We start from the raw sequence: 20,911 nt of genomic DNA on the forward strand, positions 1-20,911 counted from the left end.
GATAGTATCTTGGCTGTTGCTGAATAAAACTTATATTTGGTGAATATAATTAAATTATAATCAATGAAGCTTATGAAACCAGTGTTTTTTAATGATGTTCCTTGGAAATTTAGCTGCTGTCATGGCTACAGGCTCTAATGTGGAAAACCATCACACTTGATCCTCTCCTTCAAGTGAAATTATATAATCATTTCCACTAGTAATTCTATTCATGAAGGTCCATAAACCATGTTAGGGAATGAAGAAGATGACGCTGTCTTTACAGTATAGTATATAGTACCTTTTTATTAATTTCTATTCATATTACATCACTTTACTTTGGCTGAGTAGTCTGCATTCTGTGGTCCCAGTCATAATAATGTACGAACACTGCACCAACCTCATAAACAGAGACAAAACTGAATGGATGTACAGGTTATATCATTGCACAGGAGCCACATCAAGCATCACAAATCCCTTAATATCTGAAAAATGGATGCAAACCAAGTCCACCTGAAGCTGCCTGGTGCCACTTTTGTAGGGAATGATTTCAAATTGAACTGTTGAGCTCTCCATGGGGGCCATTCTTGCCACGCTAAAAGAGACAATACATTTGTAAGTTCAAGAAGCTGAAAAATTTGTGTGACATATTCTTCAGAGTCCTCAAATCTAAGACAGTATAGGAAGAGTCGGAGTAAGTGGCTGCTGTGTTTGTATGCTCCCGGCACAGGTGGGCATAACCTTCCATGTTCACACCCCCACAGCACTATCCCTGAAGAACTAATCAAGCTGTAATGAATGGGAGAATAGTTGCAGTTCTCAACCTGTGATAGAGAACTAGGGTTTGTATCATGAGGGCAAAACGTATTGAGTGCCTGAGGAATAATCAGAAAGGTTATCTTTAGAAGAGCTCAATACAACTGTATGTACTACCCTCAACACTCACAACCTTTATAGTAATCTATATATGCCCATGTTGTATTTCTGTGTGGTTAATACAATTAATGGTTGATTTTATGTCCATAGTTAGAAATTACTCTTGCCTTTCCAACACAAAGAGAGTGATAGTAGCAGCAGGAAACAGTAAGGGAAAAAGGCCTCTGCTCTAAGGAGGTACTGAAGCTGAGCAATACTGATGCTGGTAAAGCAAGTTAAAAGTGCAAGGTCAGGATCTAGACCTGAATTTTGTATTCAATGTAAGTAAAACCTTAGTGTTTCACATCATTAGTCATCTTTTGCTATGTTTTTTTTGTTGTCCTCTCACAGTTTCTTAGTGCTAACTCCTCCAGCATAAATAGTTTGGAGACTTTAAAAATGTTTTTAGAATAATAACCATGGAGGAGATGGGAGAACAATTCTTACTGGTATGGTATCAGTGGACAAGTTTTTAAAACATTTCATTACAGTATATGTCCTGGCTCTTCAGTAATTTAATATCTGAAGGGAGGAAGTTACCATGACTTTCTGTCTTACCCTTCAAGGTTTTACATTTTTGCCCTTCACATAATTCAGTCACTAACTACAGAACTCTGAGTTACACTGTCATTAAAAACAGACCACCTCTCCACTCCCGGAGCATTCTGTAATTCAAAGCCTGGCAAACGAGGTGTAAAAAACTCCCAGCTAGTATGTGTTGAGTACTGACATGATGGTATTTTGTCCAAGGTTGGTGCAAACAAAAGTAATGAGGTTGACAATCTTTTTAAAACCCCCACTTTTATTCCAGATTTCCCACCAAAGTGAATTGACTTACTAGCCAGATAGCATTTACATACTTGATTCTGAGTTGCTCTTTGATCAGGCCACTACCCTCTGCTCTCAGCACACAGTCTGTCACCACTTCAGACAGTGGGTTGGTGAATGTAACCTGCACATCAACAGCCTTGTGTACTACTGTTGGACCAAGGACCTACAGAGAGAAAACATTTTGCTCAGCCGTGTCATTAGTCTCACTTCTTTCTCATGGTTTTACATTCCCATTGCAAACCACTTACCCTCTTAGGATTTCCTGGATGGAAGGAGCCAGAAATTGATACATGTACATGTTTTGGGGCATCAGAGTTCAGGCTTGAATCAGCCATCCAGTGTGGCTGAGAAGGAGTAAAATACTGCAGTATCTACCGTTTAGTCCTAACTTTTTAACTAGGTCAGTATATGGTATTATATATAACACAGTATATGATACTTACCAGAGTGAGAACAGAAGGAAAGTGTTAACTTGACATACATGGCTAACTACTTTAAAGCAGTTTAAGTCAAATTAGCTTAAGTTAGGCCAAATGAAAGGTTTAAGATTAGAAAACATTGGAGGTGTGAGATGGAGGTAAATTGTGGTGTCTCAGGAAAAAAAAGAAAAAAGAAAAAAAAAAGAAAGCCAAGTGGCAAATAAAGATATTCATTACCCTATTTTGGCAGAGATAAAGTGGAATCGGCATATTTGGTTATCCTTGTAGATAATATAATATTAGTTAACATAATGGAGAACTCCAGCACCCCAATTACATTTCTCTATTATTGGCTGTATGTTTATACAGAAGTTCAATCAACAGAAATATAAGCTGTTCTTGAAACTTAGTCACTGAATTGAAGTAATTTAATTCAGGTGCCTGCCCTATGTAAGTGACTTTCTTATTTGCGTGATACAGCACAGAAGGCTTTTTACAAAGTCTCACTGTAACTTGGTATTCAGAAATCACCAGACCTACAAAAATCCAAACTCTTTATTCCTGTGTATAACTTTGCTTTTCCTGTGTGCTACTGACAGTGTAAGTGTGGTTTGGGATAGCTTACCTAGTCTGGAGGCTCTGAAAGGCTGCAAATTACCGCGCTCCCTGCATGCTGTTTACAGTGCAGTAGGCAGATAGCATTTGATCCCATGTCTGATACAGCATGTGAATGGGCTGAACTGTCCAAAAAAAGTTAAGCTAGTTGATGTGGATGTGATGGGCCATGCAAACCCAGGATTGTCCCTGGGCACACATAGTGTGTGGTCTTCCCGGTAGACTAAGAATGGCTTTTTACCCATTGTGCAGCATTTGCCAGAAGTCAGTCTTAATGAAAAAAAAAGCCTCCAGTTCTTATTTATTAATCATGTGAGATGTTACAAGGTGAAAAATGCCACTTTCCCTGATAAGGTGGAACAACTTCCTTGGGTATTAGTTATAATGAGCCTCACAGCCCCAGGCATTACCAGCTAATCAGTGAAGATGTCTTTGGTAAAAATCAGGCTTCCTAAATAAACTGGAAGAGAATGATCAGGCTTCCCTGACAAAAGTGGAGGCCTACATATGGACTAGATCTCTCTCTGTGTCTCTCTGGAGATATAATCTTACCTTGTAACCCTCATAACACTGAGAACTTCATCAGTGCCATGTCAGCAAGCACCGGCAAGAATACCATAGCACAGCTATGCCTTGGAAAGGTTTGCTTTTCCTTAGTGTATTTCATTTAACTTCTGTCGTATGACCTATTATTAGAGCAGCAAGATCAAATCACCCTCAGGCATGATTTCACTTCCCACACTCCTTCCCATGACAAGCAGATGGAATAAGGATTCCAGTTTCTTCTTCTGAACATGCCTCTCTATGGACACAAAGGGGATTAGTTTTTACCTTGATGGTGAGAAAAGGATCCTGAAGTACAATATCCTGCTCTACTAGAAGTGAGGCTCCCTGTTTGGTTTCACAGACAGCAGTCACTAGGATCTTCCTGTCATCCGTCAGAGAGTTTTTGTACTGGGAATAGGAGATCTTGAATGGAATCTCTTTCACTGGAATGGAAATAGAAACATAATTTCCCCATGTTCTTCTTTCTGTGTCTAAGTACCAGCTATCTGTATCTGTATTTTAAGGAGCAAGGATGCTATCACCCTGGGGCTGTCCATTTGTGGGTGTTAACAGCCAACAGACAGGAATGATGCTCATAGGTGGCTTCTGCTTACATACACATCAAACACTAAACGATCAGGCAGTTTGGCAGCTGAAACAGTTCTGAGGGTGGATAAGTGTGGCAACCCCTGCTAGTGTGTTTTTCATTTATCTGAAGCTGCGCATTTAATGCTCACAAAGAAGGCAGAATTGGAAAGGTGGGTTGGTTTAAATGCCCTTGCTGATGCAGCTGTTCAGCCTCTACCTTTAAACGGGTGCATGGTCAGGGTCTTTGTGCCAGTGAGGAAGGCAATGGATCTCAGTACATTGAGAAAAAATGATCATCTACCGCTGGAATGGTGGAAGGAGTACTGATGTGTTGTGTATTAGCTTGAGAGGGTAGTTACATTCATTTGTGCTGCACGTCTCATTTTTCAGCACTGTCCCTACAAAAGCAGGGCAGAGGCCACTACCTGCAAGTAGTGTAGCTCTTACTGCAGTCTGTAGGTGCTGTCCTACTGCTGCAAAAGACATAGGCTTATGTTTCCCCATGTAATCTGTCTTTATTCTTTGCTTATGGGGAGCTGGTAGCTGAGTCGTCTCTGGTGTATGTCTCTTAGTTGTTCTTTTTTAGCAAAAAATGTCATAATGTAGAACTAACAGTGGCTGTGCTGTGTCAGACAAAAGGTCACCCAGCTCAGTATCCTTTCTGACAGTGCCCAAAAACAAATGCTTAAGGCAGGGCAAATATATATATCTGTCTCTATTTCCCTCAATAGCCTTAACCCCCAACCCAACTGTTTGCAGGTCATGCATTTCTTGAGCCATTCATTATTTCTCTGTGATTTGGCCACAAACCAAAGCTATGTCTTCTCCTAAACTGTATTAAAATTAAAATTACCTTCTTTGGATCCAAGTTTAATAGACCTAGACAAGTGCAAAATCTCTGCTTTTGGTTTTCTTGTGTAGAGAATGGCTGAAGCCCTCAGTTTAACCTTTATGGTCTTGAAATCGGAGAGCAAGTTCCTGAGTGCAAAGGTGAGGAGGATATCCTGGCCAATTACAGGAGATGCATCAAGGATCACCTTCCCTGAGATGCTGGGTTTTTGTGCAGGCTGTGTCGTATTTTGCCTCTGTGCTACTGAAGGTCGTCTTCTAGATCTTCTCATTTTGGCCTTTTTTCCAGTGCTTCTCACACCAAGCAGCTTCAGTGCTTTTTTATACACCTGCCTTTCTTTCAAGGATCCTGCTTTGAAAGATAACACAGTCAGAGGTCTCATGCGTGCTGGTTATAGTGCAGTGGAGCTGTAAATGCTCTCAGTAAATACAGTTTAGGAGAGTTGAGGAGGGCAAAGATACACGTGAGGAGAAAGTGAGGTCTAACCTAAATGCTAATTATGGCAGAAAAGCAAATGAATATACATGGCCATGAAGGCTGGAAAGTAAAACCTGCCTGTCAGCTTTAGCTGCCTGTTCATGGGTGCCTCTTAGAAATTGTGAGCAGAGGAAAGATAACTGCTGGGAGAGCTCAGTTCTGCATAAGCTGGGGCAATTGCCATCTCCTCTGAAATTATGAAGGGCGATAAAATCCATTTGCAGAAACCCTCCCCAAACAACTCTCCAGAATGGCTTATGCTGCACGTTGTAAGAGAAATATTCTTAGCAGCTGATCAGAACAGCTGGGACAGAATATTTTACAATTTACAAGTATCTCTGACTTTGTGTTGAATGCATTAGTATTTCATCAGGGGCCGCAAAGGCCATATTGAATCACTATCAGCTGATGATGAGTCCTAAAACTTTGAAAATTCACAATTACTTTGCTCCAGAAGTAAAGAAGTTAACTCAGTGCTTGATCCAACAAAGGCCTAAATTCTTTTCACTTCTGACCATCAGTGCTGAGACAACTGTAATAAAGAATTTACCTTCTGGATATTTGTAATTAGCAGTGACATCCACACGGGAATTGGAGCCTACTGCTTTGGTGCTGATAAATTTTCCAATCTTCCTAGTATCAGAATAAATTCTCTCTTTTCTTTTGTTGCTATAGTGAATCCAAGTAACATAGTCAGCATTCACTGCTGCAAACACAAATGAGCTGTCATAATCCAGGTTCACATCCCCTTCCTTAATGGCTTTGGTGGAGGCAGGGCCACACTGATATATGCCTATATTAGAGAAAGGGAGAAGTTAAATGACCACCTGTTGCGAAAGAATGCAAATCCTCATGCTGACAGCAAGAGGGAGAGGTAGTCACTCCGAAGACGTGTTTGGATAAAGTGCGTTGTTTCTATATCAGCGCATTATGGTAACAGCATGTCCAGAGAATCCACGAGCATTTTCTATCAAAAGGCAGGAGCAGACGGGAGGTTGTAAGGCTACTAAGGTGTAGGGAGAGCTAGCGCTTATTATGATGTGTGCTCTGTGAAATGTTCTAACCCTCCAAAGCTTGCAAGGCCGTATGCTAAGCTGACTAGTGAGAGGAGATGGTGGGAGTCAAGTCAGAAGTACAATCAGACTTAGGAGATGTGAGTCATCAATGCTGTATGTACATTGAGAAGAGCCAGGAAGCTAATTCTGATAAACTTAGTAGTGAGGAATGAGAAGCAGTTTATCTGGAGTTTGATGGGTTTTAAATTGCCAAATAAAGGATTTTTTTGACGGAGGTCATCAAACTAGATCAAGGAAGTTGTGTCAGTGTTGCCTGGCTGAACAGAGAGCTTTGGCTGGAACTCGGGGCAAACCCGAGCATTTACCACCTTTGGAAGAAGGGACAGGCAACTCTGGGGGACTATAAAGAAGTCACGAGGCTGTGCAGGGTGAAGATTAGAGAGGTGGAAGCCCAGCTGGAACTCAGGTTGGCCACTGCAGTAAGAGAGAACAAAAAATGTTTGTAGAAATGCATCATAAACAGAAGGAGGGCCAAGGATAATCTTCATCCTTTATTGGATGGGGCGGGGGGGAACACTGGCACAAAGGACGAGGAGGAGGCTGAGGTACTTCATGCTTTCTTTGCCTCCATGTTTAATAGTAAGGCCAGCTTCTCTCTCGGTACCCAGCCCCTGAGCTCGAAGACAGGGATGAGGAGCAGCAGAATAAAGTCCCCACAGTCCAGGAGGAAACGGTCGGTGACCTGCTGCTCCACTGAGACATCTATGGGACTGGATGGGATCCACCCGAGGTACTGAGGGAGTTGGCGGAGGAGCTCGCCAAGCTGCTCTCCATAATTTATCAACAGTCCTGGCTAACTGGGGAGGTCCCAGAAGACTGGGGGTTATCCATCTACAAGAAGTGAAGGGAGGAGGATCTGGGGAACTACAGGCCTCTTAGCCTGACCTCAGTGCCAGGGAATGTTATTGAGCAGATCATCCTGAGCACCATCACATGGCATGTAAAGGACAGTCAGGGGATCAGGCCCAGCCAGTATGGGTTTATGAAAGGCAGGTCCTGCTTGACAAACCTGATCTCCTTCTATGTCAAGGTGACCTGCCTAGTGGATGAGGGAAAGGCTGTGGATGTTGTCTACCTGGGCCTTAGTAAAGCCTTTGACACCATCTCCCACAGCATCTCCTGGAGACACGGGCTGCTCATGGCTGGGATGGGTGTGCTCTACACTGGGTTAAAAGCTAGCTGGACGGCCAGGCCCAAAGCATGGTGGGGAATGGAGTCACATCCCACTGGTGGCCGGTCACAGGTGGTGTTCCCCAGGGCTCAGTGCTGAGGCCAGCCCTGTTTAATGTTTTTATTGACTATCTGGACAAGGGGATCGAGTGCACCCTCAGCAGCAGGCAACACCAGGTTGAGGGGAGTGTTGATCTTTCTGAGGGCAGGAAGGCTCTGCAGAGAGATCTGGACAGGCTGGACCAACAGGCCAAGACCAGTTGTATGAAGTTCAACAAGGCTTGATCCTGGGTCCTTCATTTGGGGCACAACAATCCCACGCAGCACTGCAGGCTTGGGGAGGAGTGGCTGGGAAGCTGCCCAGCAGGAGAGGACTGAGGGTGCTGCTAGACAGTCAGCTGGACATGAGCTGGAAGTGTGCCCAGGTGGCCAAGAAGGCCAATAGCATCCTGGCTTGTATCCAAAACAGTGTGGCCAGTGGGACCAGGGCAGTGATTGTCCCCCGTTACTTGGCACTGGTGAGGCCACACCTCGAATCCTGGGTTCAGTTTCAAACCCCTCACTGCAAGAAGGATGCAGAGGTGCTGGAGTGTGTCCAGAGCCAGGCAATGGGGCTGGAGCACAAGTCTGATGGGGAGCAGCTGAGGGCACTAGGGGTCTTTAGTCCAGAGAGGAGGAGGCTCAGGGGGCACCTTACTGATCTCTAGAACAACCTGACAGGGGCTGTAAGCAGGGGGTGTCAGTCTCTTCTCCCAAGTAACAAGCAACAGGACAAGAGGAAATGGCCTCAAGTTGCTCCAGGGGAGGTTTATATTGGATATTAGGAAAATTTCTTCACTGAAGGGTGGTCAAGCACCGGAAAGGACTGCCCAGGGATGTGGTGGGATCACCACCCCTAGGAGTATTTAAAAAACACATAGATGTGGCACTTAGGGACATGGTTCGGTGGTGGACTTGGCAGTCCTGGGTTAATCATTCAACTTGATGATCTCAAAGATCTTTTCCAACCTAAATGACTCTCTGATTCTATGATTTATGAATCTGTGTAACGTTAGGAGCTAAGACAAGCAAGGGTGAGATAAGTGAACTTAAGATGTGCTATATTTCTGGAGGTAGAGGATCAGAAAAAGTAAGAATTTACATGCTGGTAGGCAATCCTGAGGCTGGCAGAAAAGCAGCCTACTGGAGACTGATGCGGGTATTGCTTTTCATGTGCACCTGAATCAATGCTACATCTGCTGGGAGTAGATAGAAGAAGGTTGTCCCGCAATTTCAGTAACAATCTTTAGGAATAACAGTGCCTACAGCTTTTTATATTTACAACAGTGTTACCTTTACTTGTTTCCTGGGGTGTTGCATCCAGAACCTGCCATCCATCATAAAAAGAGCCAAGATCTCTTCTAATGAACCAGCTTTCATTCCAGACATGGAAATTCCTGTAAGAGAGGCAGAATAGGGAATCGCTGATTCATACAGTTAATTTTATATTGAAAGATTTGATACATTTCTGGTGCAATGCAAGAAATAACGCTAGTTGAGTGAATGAAAACTGTGGAGAGACCAGCTGCTGACTCCTTTCTTGAGTACCTCTTTCCCCTTCTTTGCCAGCTTTTAATGTTCAGATGTCTGAGAAGTGTTGAGATCTTATGAAAAAAACGATGTTAGAAGGAAGATAAATTTATTGCAGAGTCAGGTATTCCAAAACAACATACTGTACAGTCCGAGGTCTCCTGTGCATGTAGTGCTATCTGTTGGTATTTAATTCACAGTTGCTTTCTAATGAAACAGAGCAAGGTCTTAAAAAGATTAGTCAGGATGAGTTTGGTACAATGCTCTGGGTGATGCTCTGCTTGTGTTGAGATAAGATAGAGACTGGCATGGCCTGTTCCATTCCACTGACAATGTTAAAGTAAAGGAATGTGCTCTGAATAATTAGAAAAGATAAGGTGGGCACCTGAAGGAGATCAGGAGACCATGAGTCAGGAGATCACTGAACAAAGAAAGCTGAAAAGTTTAAGCAAGGAAGAAGATTGAGCGACCCCCAAGAGTGAGGCCAAAGAATGGAGCGGCCACCCAAAAATCCCCCCCAAAAGATGATTCTAGAAGACTCCACCTCAAGCTCCGGCTGAACCCCACCTATTATGAATATGATGATTAGATGTTGAAATCAAATGAATATGTATGTAAAGATGCTGCAACCTCTCACGTAAACTGTATAAATTACCTGATTTTTCACTGAAAACTTTGGAGCTAGTTTGTACGGTGCGAACTGGCTAGCTCCCCAATGTTGCATGAAATAAATACCTTTGCTGCTTAAAGACAAAATTGGTCTCTGAGCAGTTACTGTGTGCCGTTTTGGCATCACTACTTCGTGTCACCCTTGTCCCATTCAGTCCACATGGTAGGGTGTTTGGTGGCTGGAACACTGATGCATGCAGTACAACACACATGTGCAGGCAGTGTGCAATTGTTTGTCAAAAGCACATTTTTAACAGCTTCTCTGAGGTGAGAGAAACAGCATGTTCTTCCTAAGGGGTGGAATGGAATTTTTTTCAGCTGCATTAAACATACTATCTTTACTTTACTAACCTTTCAGTATTGTGCAGGGGATCTATAAAGGTAATCATGAAAGACTGAGACAATCAACAGCGCGTAGCACAGAAGCTGGGTCTAAAACTTCTGGGCTTCTGCTCTAGGCATCAAGGGACAAGCTGATACAATTTTGGGGCAAGAGGTTAATCACAATTTAAACTTTTTTGGAAAAACGTAAACTTTCATACAGTAGAGACAAAATTAACAGTTATATTTTCAAATTATATGTTGAATAGCAGTGGTAAAAAGTATCTCCTCTGTTAATTCTTCAGAATGATGAAACTGACTCCATATTGCAACAGTCTGCTCTGTTGATTCTTTGGTATGGAGTTTTATATCACCAGGAGCATGAGGCTGGGATTACATTTCAGGAGCATGATCTTTTAATTAGAGGAGAATATAATGGAAGAGATATTAAGAAAAAAATGTTTACCACACACTGTCTTCAGTGAAGTGCAGAGTCTTTCCAGAAATGTCAATGTACTTATCAATACTCAGATTTATATTCCTGTCATGGGCAGAGTTGAAGTTTGTAATAACACGAGTAGGTATTCCCAAGCATCTCAGAACTGCAATATAGAATACTATTAAAGTGCTGTAAACCTATTTTACAGATATTTAGAAAGTATTTTTTGTTTTTCTTGGCAAAGCAGGTAGTGTATATGTTTTCAGTGGGGAAACAAACCCTCAGAAACTTTCCTCTGAGATATGACGCAAGTCACAGTCCTTGTGCACAATTGCTTAGAAGACAGTTCCGCTCACACGACACTCTTAGCTGCCATGTTCTTTTAACGATTAGTTAGATTCATCTATTTATTTTAATCTTTCATTCTTCATCCTGTTCTCTCTCCCATTTTCTCCCTATGTTTGTTTCTCTGTTACGTGCTTCTTTTTCCCTCTTCCTCTCAGACACACCTCTCGATTGCATTATTTTTCCTTTGTATTTTCCCCAAAGTGACTCTTGTCTCTCAGAGCAGCTCTGAATGTAAACTGCTAGGATGAAATGCTTTTCCTGACTTGCAGCTCCCTTTACAGGTCCTCAGAATTGTAATTTGGTTTTGTGTCAACAGTAGACAAGATAAAACGGTGGAAAAGTGGCATTGTGAGGAGACTTACAAGACCACTGGTTTTCTTTGAATCCTAGCTTTGAAACAGGAAAGCTTGCTCTTTTCACGAGCCCAGCCTGGAAAACTGCCTTGCATTTTGTTTGATGACTCACAAACTGGGATGCAATATTGCAACCTATGGCTGTTTAAAATAGAAGAAAATCTTCATGCATGGAGAGTGTAGATTCTTCACTCTCTCTGTCAAAGCTGAAACAGCTTCAACAATAACATCAAAGAGTTAAACCCAAAGAAATTCTAGTAAGCTTCCTTTCTGATAGCATTCTTCATCCCTTCATGTGTACCTGTGCACATGACTCCTGCAAAGACCCAGCACTGGCCATACCGGACTGGTTTGTATCTCCCCCTGTACCACTTTCGAAGGATGGTCACGCTTCCACTCCACTGCAAGGGGTTGGTTCCTGAGCGGTACTTTCCATTCCACTTCCCTTCCACTACTCCTTTTTCATCATTGCTGTTAACCTGAAAGAGACTTTCTCATGAGAGAACTGAAATTTTTACAGAGAAAGGGAGAGCAGAAAATAGGCAGAAACGACCCTGTTTGTACCACTGTCTCATTGGCTGAGTGGTGGGACATAGTATTTGAATCTTAGATAGAATTTTGACTACTCAAGTGCAAGAGCTGGATCAAACCTAGATCAGGTTGTAGAGTCTGATGATTCAAAACTGCCTTGCTTTTCAGTACAGATGTTCCCAAACATACTGACTGCCAGCCTGTTGAAATTTTGTTTCATTGACTGATTTCACCTCCTTGTATGTCATGATACTGTTACGCTGTGTATTCAGTATTGGTTCACATTCTCAAGTGATTTCTATGGAAGCCTTAAGAAGTATGTATTTTCTCTGAATGTGCATTTGTTGCAAATGTGCATATAGTACATATAGCTTGCTCAAACTTGTTGGATGTGCTTGCATATATTTGTGCACATCTGTTTTAGAGGCCTGTGTCATGTATGGTTGTACATAAATTAGTTCTTTTTTCATATTTTCTTTTTCTTAATTATTTATACGTTTAGTAATTTTGTACATCTGAGTTATTTACTTCAGGTTGAAGCTGATACTGTCTAAAGTGAGTGCTGTCTAAAATGGTGAAAAGGATCACAGCTACAAAGGAGGAATCTCAGATAAGGAATGTGGTAAAGCATGTATTATTCATAAAATGGAAAACTTTTCAGTTGCCCAGTTGTGCATTTAGGTGTTTGTGAGGATGGTGGGGTGTGAGACGATGTAACTATTTGTTGAAGGGAATGCATGCAGGCCCCACTGAACGAGTCCCCCTTAAGTGAAGAATACTAACTACACACATTAAATGGAGCTATACCAGCACTGGTCTTCCAAAATATTTCATGCTTCTCTTGGTGCTTGAAAAACTTAGCAAATGATTTCAGAATGGACACAAGCTTTCCAAATTAGTGAAAAGATCTAATGGACTGAAAATCTGTTAGGAAAATACATCTGAGATTCATTGCTCCCCAAAAGTTCTTGGAAACATTCCTTCAGTTATAATCAAGATTTTGGGAAGAATATAAATTAAATTTTTCGTGTGTTTTCCTTTGAGATTAATTCTCAATTTTACCTTAGTTAGCTACACCTATGCAACATTGAGGTATCACAATAAAGTACTGGGGGTTTTGTTAGTAGGCTCATTGTACAGCTGTAACTAATTGATCAATTTACCATAGCACTGATAACCCTGCTCACATAGACAGGATTGTTTCGGTTGGATACATCAAGAGCTGGATCTTGGCGGTGGTTCAGGCTTCGATCCAGTATAGCCAGAGAGATATCAAGAATATCCTCTTCAAACTGAAATCAAAACAAGCAATATGTTAAAGGATAATTTCATAAATAAACCCAAGGATAAACTCCCCCCTGCTTCCTTTCATCTAGCACAATAGGATCATGTTGGTAATACAGGCATCTTCTATACTGTTGAAGAAAATAGGGCCAAAAAGAAGGCATATGCATTAGGCTGCTGACTCTCCATAGTATTTTAAGGACAGCATGTTTATGGGCATGGTTTGGGGCCATAGCTACCAGCATTCACAGAGACATTACATGGCCTGGTGGAAGGGACAAGACCACTCGAGGTCTGGTTCAGCAGGCTTTGCACCCTCCCACATCCTGCCGTGCCCCTGTGGGTGCCCTTCTGTTACGAAAACTTCACTGGTGGGCTGCCTTCACCTTATGTCAGATAATCTGAACTGAAAGAAACCCACAAAAATAATGATTGTGGATTAGGGTCACAGAGACACTGTGTTGGGCCCAGAGAATGCCAAAGTGCTATGCTGTATGGATGTGGTCAGGCAGGGATGCTCCTTGACCTCTGGGACAGAAAGCAGATCTGGCCTTGTTTTATTTGTTAGTGTAAAAGTAGCCACAGTGATCCAGAGGGTTAATAGAAATGCCGTCTGTGGCACTGCTGATGCAGTTGTAAGGCAGGAAGTGGTCAGGAATGGCTTTGACTGGCCCAACAAGTTGCAGGATAGTCGCGTGGCTGCAGAGGGCTGTAGTTATGATGGTATTCGTAGTAGTTATGCATAGAATGCCAAACCTGATTTTCAAAAATTCCAACCTGAGTTGTTTCAGTTGAGTGGGATATTCTTTTAGTGTCTTCTGCCCCATTACTTAACCAACTGTGTTAATATTTAGCTGTAGTAGCCTCGCAATACCTAGAGGTTAATACTGGAATAGCTTCCTTTGCCCCTTACAACGGCCAAGAAACAAGCAGAATTTTGCCAGTTTGTGTAATAGGCAAAAGAAAACTAAAACTGTGCTTTGTTTCTTTTATTTCTGTATTAGAAGTGCCAGACAGGGGAAATGGTCCTGATGCTGTGATAATGTATTGATGTGAGACATGTATCTGCAAGAAAATCACAGGTGAGAGAGGAATACTTGAACTCTTATACTATGAGATAATGATTCCCTTCCCTCCAGAGCCTATTTACCCAGTATTCTTACTTTCAAGTTCTGAAATAGGTGATGTTGTTTACCTGTCCGTAGTTCCAAGCTTCTTGTTGAATATATTTTTCCAGTCCCTGAAATATGATTCCACTGTCATTCAGGACGTACTCCTGTCGCTCCTTTGCATTAGCCATAAAGACATCATCATCTACAAGCAGAGTGAGACATGCTGGCTTAAAGGAAAGTTGTTTTGCTGTAATTGAAAATCTCACTTCGAGGGGAGTTCTAGGGAACAGCTCAGGCTGCCTATGAATCCAGGCTTAGGGCTCCCTGCTATACCTCTGTGATCATTTAGAGAGGGAATAAAATAAACACGAAGTTCCTTTGAGGGGAACGGACTATGTCCCTGCTCCTGTCCTTTCGCTAATCTCAGTATGTGTCTTATTGGTAGGTATTGCTTGGTTTACAACTGAATGCAATTATCTGAGGGAAAAAAGTTACAGAATAAGTATTTGGAATATTTCCTGCCTCCTATTTCTTATTGTACAAGCAAGAGGCTGGATCTTTGATGTACAGCAGCACTGAAGAAGGGGCAAAAACTTGGTCCTTGATGTTAAGCACAAAAAATATCTGTTTATAGCTGTGACTGTCAGGTACTGTGACACCCAGATTTCCTGTCTGAAACAAAGAGTTATTTGATACATCAAAACATACTTGGACACCAGGGATTGAAAAGTAGCACAAACTGGCCCAGGAGCGTTGAAGAGACCTTGTTCCCCGAAACAATTTGGAGTTTGAGTTTGTATCGTCCAATGACAGCATTGGCTGGGCTGGATATTGCGAGGTTCATGCAGCCAGGCTCACTGGGCTCCAGCACGGCGCTCCAGCCACTGGCACTCTCCTCAGAAAGGTTAAATACGACCTTGGTCTGCTGAGATTCTGTTGGAGATGGTCCTGCCAGAGGGAACAGGGACAGCAATTCTGAGTGACAGCTGTGGGTGACAAACTTGGGGTCAGTGATGATCTCAATTCCACATTTTTTTAATGACTTCATTGAAAGATTGTGGTTTATCAGATCAAATGCTTGTTCAACATAAACTAGCTGTGCTCCAGTCCATAGAATCGTACTGTGCAGCCCTCTGTATTACGTGCGTGGCCCAGCAAGTGTGCCCATAATCACTCTAGACAAGTGAGGAGGCAAGCCCTGGCAGTTCAAAAATATGTAGGGAGGATGGGCCACACATTTTAATACATGTTTCATTAGGAGTTAGTAGCTGCCTAGAGAATTCTTTGGAGAAGCCTTTTGGGAAGATGCAGGTAAGAGTCTCATGAATGGGGTCGTGTAGACTGTCCTAGCAATAGGGAACACATGGAGTTAATCAAGGGGAGTTTAAACAGGTGAAATAGAGAGTCAGGAGAGGAGATATATGGGGGATGATGTTCTGTGAGGTAGAGTTTCAAAATATTCAGGGACTGTGGAATGAAGATAACTTGCAGTGTGGCAGGTAGGTCCTTAGGAGCAGAGATGCAGGCTTGTTTTTAGAATGAGGATGGTCTGCACCTTTCTGTTAATTACTACCTTGACTGTCTATTGCATTAAGGTACAGATTGAACTTTAAAATAGGAGTTCCTAAGCCTAAAAGGACACTGAATCCTGAATGATACAGGAAAAAGCTTAACAATTCAGGAATGGACCATATGGAGCTGCCAGGCACTGGTGTTTCGGAGCTGAAGTGACTTGGATGCAAGGTGAGTGCTGTGCCATGGGGAAATTACCTGTGCTTGCAATAAAGCTGAGGTTGTCCCAAGCCTGCACTGTTGTTTGGAGGTTTAGAGTGATGTTGAAGGCCTGTCCTCTCCTCAAGATTGCTTCTGTGCTGCTGTAATCAGAGGTGTGGTGTGCAGCTTTATTCAGTTTGGGGTGCCAATTGACATTTTCTATTTTCAGGGCTAGAAAGACACAAGGCAAGTCAATTAAAAACACTCTTCCTTCAAACTTGTACATCTCTTCAGCTTGTCTATTGTAGTAATTTTATTATATTTATGTATAGCTGGAGTTACATGCTCTAGGAAAACAGAGAAATCCGTTGTTGTTAAAAATTGCAAAATAAACAACTTGGAGGAGCAGCTAAAATATTTTACCTTCAGGCATCTTTCAGAGACAGAAAGAACACCCATTCAGATAATTAATCTTTGATTCATCTTTCATTTTAAAAATAAATAAATAAACCCCCTATGGTATTTAGATTAAAGTTTGAAGAGACTGTTATGTTCCACCATGTTCCCGCTCTTTCTGTGGGGATCCCAGAATGCTTTACAGGTGTACAGAAAAAACTATTAAAACTCTCATGAGCAAGTGCATGCCTGATCCTGGGAACGCTGTATGACAGATGATGGATAGAAGGCTAGTATCTTCATTGTCAAACTTGCCCATTATCTTCTCACCTTTCTTGTATCTCAGTTAATTTACAGTCTTTTTCTTGAAGCTGGGTGTTACTGCATGCTCTCTTGGAAAAAGATAACCAGCAGAGGATGAACAATGGGATTGAGTGGTATATCTTGAGGTGGTGCTATGGGTTGCTCTGCTGTATTATGATAGGTTCCTACTATTGAAAATGGCATACTGAAGCACAGATTATGAAAGCTTTCAACATTTCTTTTTCCTCTATCAGTTAAACAACAACAACAAAGCAAAACAAAGTCTAAAAAAATAGAGATCCCTCTGTGGACACGTGTTTGAGAAGTGCTCTTCCCCAGTATGATGTTCCAGAGGAATTTCACTTGAAGATTTCCTACCACAACTAGAGCATGTTAACCCTTTGCAGACTAATAGTGCTGTAAGCAACACTTCCATCATTTCACTGAACTATGATACAGGTCTTGGATAGCACTACCTTGAGTCACTTAGAATGAGGTTGATTTCTGAGGGAGTCTGTGTGGTTCTACTATGGAAATAGAGGGGGTGGGGTTTGAGTTTTCTGCTGTGTTTGCAGCACAGAATTATATTCTGTGAAGTCTTGATGTCATAACTGTACTTTTATCATCTCTTTGGAAGAAATGTGAACGTACACATGCAGTTCTAAGGCTGCAGTAAGGGTCTGGAGCAAGTTGCTTTCCTGTAGTCTGTGAGCATAAACATGTTTCAGTGTTTCCAGTTAAGTGAAGGATCTTGTTTCAGATATGTCACCTGGAGAAAAATAAATTCCATTGGTAGGAGCGTGATGTTTGAGTCTCATAATGTAACATGTCTAGAAAGTTTCTCGCTTGCACCATCACTTTGTTTTCCTGACTTAAATATGTGTTACTGAAAAGGACCTACACAACACAGCATTCCTAACAGCAAGTCCTCTAACTTAAGAGTGAATTAGAATGTGTTTCTGAAGGACACTTGGGTTCAGAGTTTGAAAAGAAGTTAGCCTTGCAGCACTTTACCCATGTATATCCGACCACTGTGTATCCCGAACTGTGCGAGTTAAATGTCCAGGCTTATCAGGGCAGGGAGCATGCATGTCGTTACTTGTGCAGCAATAACTAAGAGCATTTTGGATGTCTGCAAATAAAAATGTAGCACATATAGGGCTTAATAGCAACTGAGCCACGGGTTTGATACTAGTGAGACTCTGACTTTTAAGGAGCTAAGCCTTTCAGAGTGGAGTGTCACAGGCGAAGCCAGATGTACAACAGAGTAAAAGGGGACACCTGGAGAAGTAGGAAAGAAAAAAAGCAGTGGCTAGCATTGGTTAGCTCTGAGAAGTTACTGCATCAATAGTTTGGTTTGCTCTGTGAAGTCTGTAGTTATGTAGGCATTTCTAGTGAATATGGGCGGGAGATCAGCAAAACCCAATTTATGTATCTGGGGCAAAAGCACAATAAAGCCTGATACCAGTCTTTTGTTAACGTGTACTTCAGATTTCTCCTTGTTTTCATCTTCACGATATCAATTTGAATCTTACAATTTCTTTTTCTGCTTTCAGTATCTCTGTGTTGGAAGAACATATTTGCAGTTATCTTGTCAATGTACAATTGGACAAACTTCTAAAAACTTGTTTGGATGTTTATCCTGTAATGGATAGACATTAGGAGCATGCTCATAAGCAAAACCCTACATTATCTGTGATCACAGCTGAAAATGCTGAGCGTTATGCATACAGGGTTCTTGCCTCTGACAGAAAACTGAAGCTATAACAGGAAAATTCTTAGGCTAAATTTTAGATAGACTCTCTATGTGCAGGTATATTATATGACACCTCTTTCAAACTAGAGATCTTTCCAGCCAGCAGGAGAGTGAGAGCAAGTACAATATAACACGTAGACACTGGGACTGCACTTTGACAAAGCAGCATGCAGGCTAACATAGCCACTCTGTAGGGAGCAAACACAGGTGCCCAGAGGCCATAAAGTGACCTGTCTGAGGCCAGACATCAGTTTGATATTAGGGAGAAATTAGAACCTGGGACTTCTGTGTGGCAGTTTGATGCCCAAATCACGAGCCAACAGTGTTGATTAGGTGGCTGCAAAAGCACTGTATAGAATAATTAATTAATATGATAGAAAAATATTTCCTTACTCTCTTTTTCTGTTACAGGAAAAAAGACTGTTCAAGAAGCATGATACTTTAAAAAAAGAAGAAAAAAAAAAAAAGAAAAAAAAAAAGAAAATCAGTTCTCGTAGAATAACCCGTAAATGCATTTAACTTAAATAGGGCTAAATTTCCAAGAGAACAACTAGATATAATTTATCCTGTTTCCTCAGCAAGTGTCACTCATCTCTTTTGGAAAAATGATGTCTGGAGCAACCAGGCTGGTTTTAACTTACCTGCCATAAGGTTTCTTTCTTCTTTTCCACACTTGTGTGTAGTTCAGGTTATAGATTCAAAAGTATGCCAGAACACTCTGAATCCTCTTCCACCAGCATCAGTAACAAAAGTCTTAGGACTCTTCAGTACGAAGCTAGAGTTTATACAAGCTGGGTGTGACCTGTGGTTGCTAGTTACTGCTTTTGTAGTAATGACCTATGTGAGCATCTACTTATGATTGCTTTAATTACACAATCTTGTATCCAATTATGCTTATTTAAAACTGGTGAATGGCTGAGGAAATATGATAAACAGTATTCTGGTATCTTAACTACTAAGAAAGGAAAACATCCCAAATTTGATCTAACAAAAGAAATACAGCCTTAAATAGACAGGAGAAACTTATTTTTGGGTGGTTTGTGTCTGTTTAGGTTTTTGGAGACTATGTACAGAGGGCAGGTATAGACAAATATACATATTGTATAATATGGACGTATGGGACATGCAGTGGTCTAAGTAGATTTGTAATGTTAGTCTTACTGTCACTCAGTAGCATAGTTTAAATCACTTTTTTTTTTCTTAAGGCATGTCTACCTGAAGATCTTTCACATCATTGCATATAATTTGTCCTTTCCTAGAAGCAGAATTGTGACGTTCCCATTATCTGTTCCTGACATGATTACCTATGATATGCATTTCTTATGTAAGAAGCAATAATGCCACTGAGAGGACATTGTTATGCGTTCACCTGTGCATCAGGGAGTCTTATTGAGTAAAGAGGAGTGTTTAGTGGCTGGCTCTCCTTTTAATAATTTTACATTATGGTTTGGCATTTGTAATACATGTGTGTAGTATCTCTGTAGTTGCTCAGCATGGCATCTTCAGTTGGGCTCTGGAGGAAGTCACAGAGCTGTTCTTCTGGTGTAAGCCCTGCCCACTCTAATTATAGATACTCTCCTGAAGCTCCCTTGTACTCTCTTCTCCCTCATCCAGTGTCACAACGTACCTAGAAACGTGCCCTGCCAATTTGTCCTGAGAGGACGTTGCATGCTGTTCTGAACTGTCGGTGGGCTGTGACAGAGGAGTGAAGGGCAAAGGGGTGATCCCTCATATCACTCACCTCCATGTGTCTACATTGCACCTTTTTTTGTCTGTTGCTGGTTTCTGTTTTGTTTCCACATTGATAATAAGATTGCCAGCAATCAAAAAGGGAAATGAATTACCTGCAGCTTAAATTTATTTACGAAAAAGGAGTCTAAAGTTCTTCTTATGGTTTCTTGTGTAACTTTTTTGGTAAGAATTTGTGATCCTATCTGGATGCATCAGACTCTCCAAGGTATTATCACCCACCAGATAAAAGATGTCCATATTGAACTCCTGACAGCTCTGTGGTTCAGAATTTTGGCCTTACTGATTTTGCTTTAAACATTTTATAAGTCAGAAAGCAAATCTAAATCTTCAGGCTTAGCAGAGCTGTCTGTACACCAATATCGTCTCGCCCTAACCCTGGCCAGGTGGTTACTGTGCCCTAGCAGTCACTAGCTTTCATAGTAGTCCCTGGAGAGTCTACCTTGCGGGGAGTGATGGAGAAGCCCTGAGGCTACCTGAAAGCACATTTCAGGTGAGAGCTGGTACCTGGTGTTGTTAGGGTTGGAAGCCTGCAAAAGGCAAATGTTGTGACAGAGGTGGGCACTAGGGGCTGCCTATGGATGAGTTACATTGGGAAGGTTTGAAGACAAATGTGTCCCTTGTCTCTGGTGACCTTACACTGGTGGGCAAGAAGCATTAGTTAGCTTGTGTGGCCGGACTTCTGTATTAATGCAAGATTCTCCCCATGCTTTGTGGTACTTGGGACTCTGTCATGTTACACAGGAATTAAGTTACTGATTTGAATACATGCCCATGTTGCCTGGTCACAGGCTGCAGAGATATTGTCATGGACCCCAAATGTTGCTTTTTTCCTCCCCATTCACAGCACTGTAGGTGTCACAAAATGCAGAAATTACATGAACAATGGAGGAAATGTTCTG

General features: G+C 41.7%; 1 protein-coding gene and 1 long non-coding RNA gene across 2 annotated transcripts; one reads left to right on the forward strand and one right to left on the reverse strand.

Moving 5' to 3' along the window:
- Window positions 1-207: 207 nt before the first annotated feature.
- On the reverse strand, window positions 208-20,407 carry LOC130156555 (protein-glutamine gamma-glutamyltransferase 6-like). The gene is made up of 12 exons (XM_056355134.1): window positions 15,863-20,407; window positions 14,801-15,040; window positions 14,176-14,294; window positions 12,860-12,988; window positions 11,467-11,644; window positions 10,492-10,627; window positions 8,799-8,902; window positions 5,771-6,013; window positions 4,747-5,091; window positions 3,591-3,748; window positions 1,755-1,888; window positions 208-574 (listed from the first exon to the last, which is right to left on the reverse strand). Exons 1-12 carry the CDS (start codon window positions 16,089-16,091, stop codon window positions 421-423), a joined length of 2,169 nt encoding a protein of 722 aa, XP_056211109.1. The 5' UTR covers window positions 16,092-20,407; the 3' UTR covers window positions 208-420.
- Window positions 12,959-15,836, forward strand: LOC130156557 (uncharacterized). The gene is made up of 2 exons (XR_008824462.1): window positions 12,959-14,062; window positions 15,688-15,836. It is a non-coding gene; the product is annotated as an uncharacterized LOC130156557 (long non-coding RNA).
- Window positions 20,408-20,911: the final 504 nt, after the last annotated feature.

The sequence above is a fragment of the Falco biarmicus genome, chromosome 10, assembly GCF_023638135.1.
Source record: "Falco biarmicus isolate bFalBia1 chromosome 10, bFalBia1.pri, whole genome shotgun sequence".
In the NCBI taxonomy this organism is placed as follows: Eukaryota; Metazoa; Chordata; class Aves; order Falconiformes; family Falconidae; genus Falco; species Falco biarmicus.

What these genes read in the sequence shown, in the direction of transcription:
- LOC130156555 (XM_056355134.1), bottom strand. Translation starts at nt 16,091, where the DNA reads ATGTACAAGTTTGAAGGAAGAGTGTTTTTAATTGACTTGCCTTGTGTC. An exon ending in TAATTACAAATATCCAGAAG is followed by an intron (nt 5,092 to 5,770) that starts GTAAATTCTTTA and finishes CTTTCAAAGCAG; the next exon opens with GATCCTTGAAAGAAAGGCAG. An exon ending in TAAACTTGGATCCAAAGAAG is followed by an intron (nt 3,749 to 4,746) that starts GTAATTTTAATT and finishes TTTCCATTCCAG; the next exon opens with TGAAAGAGATTCCATTCAAG.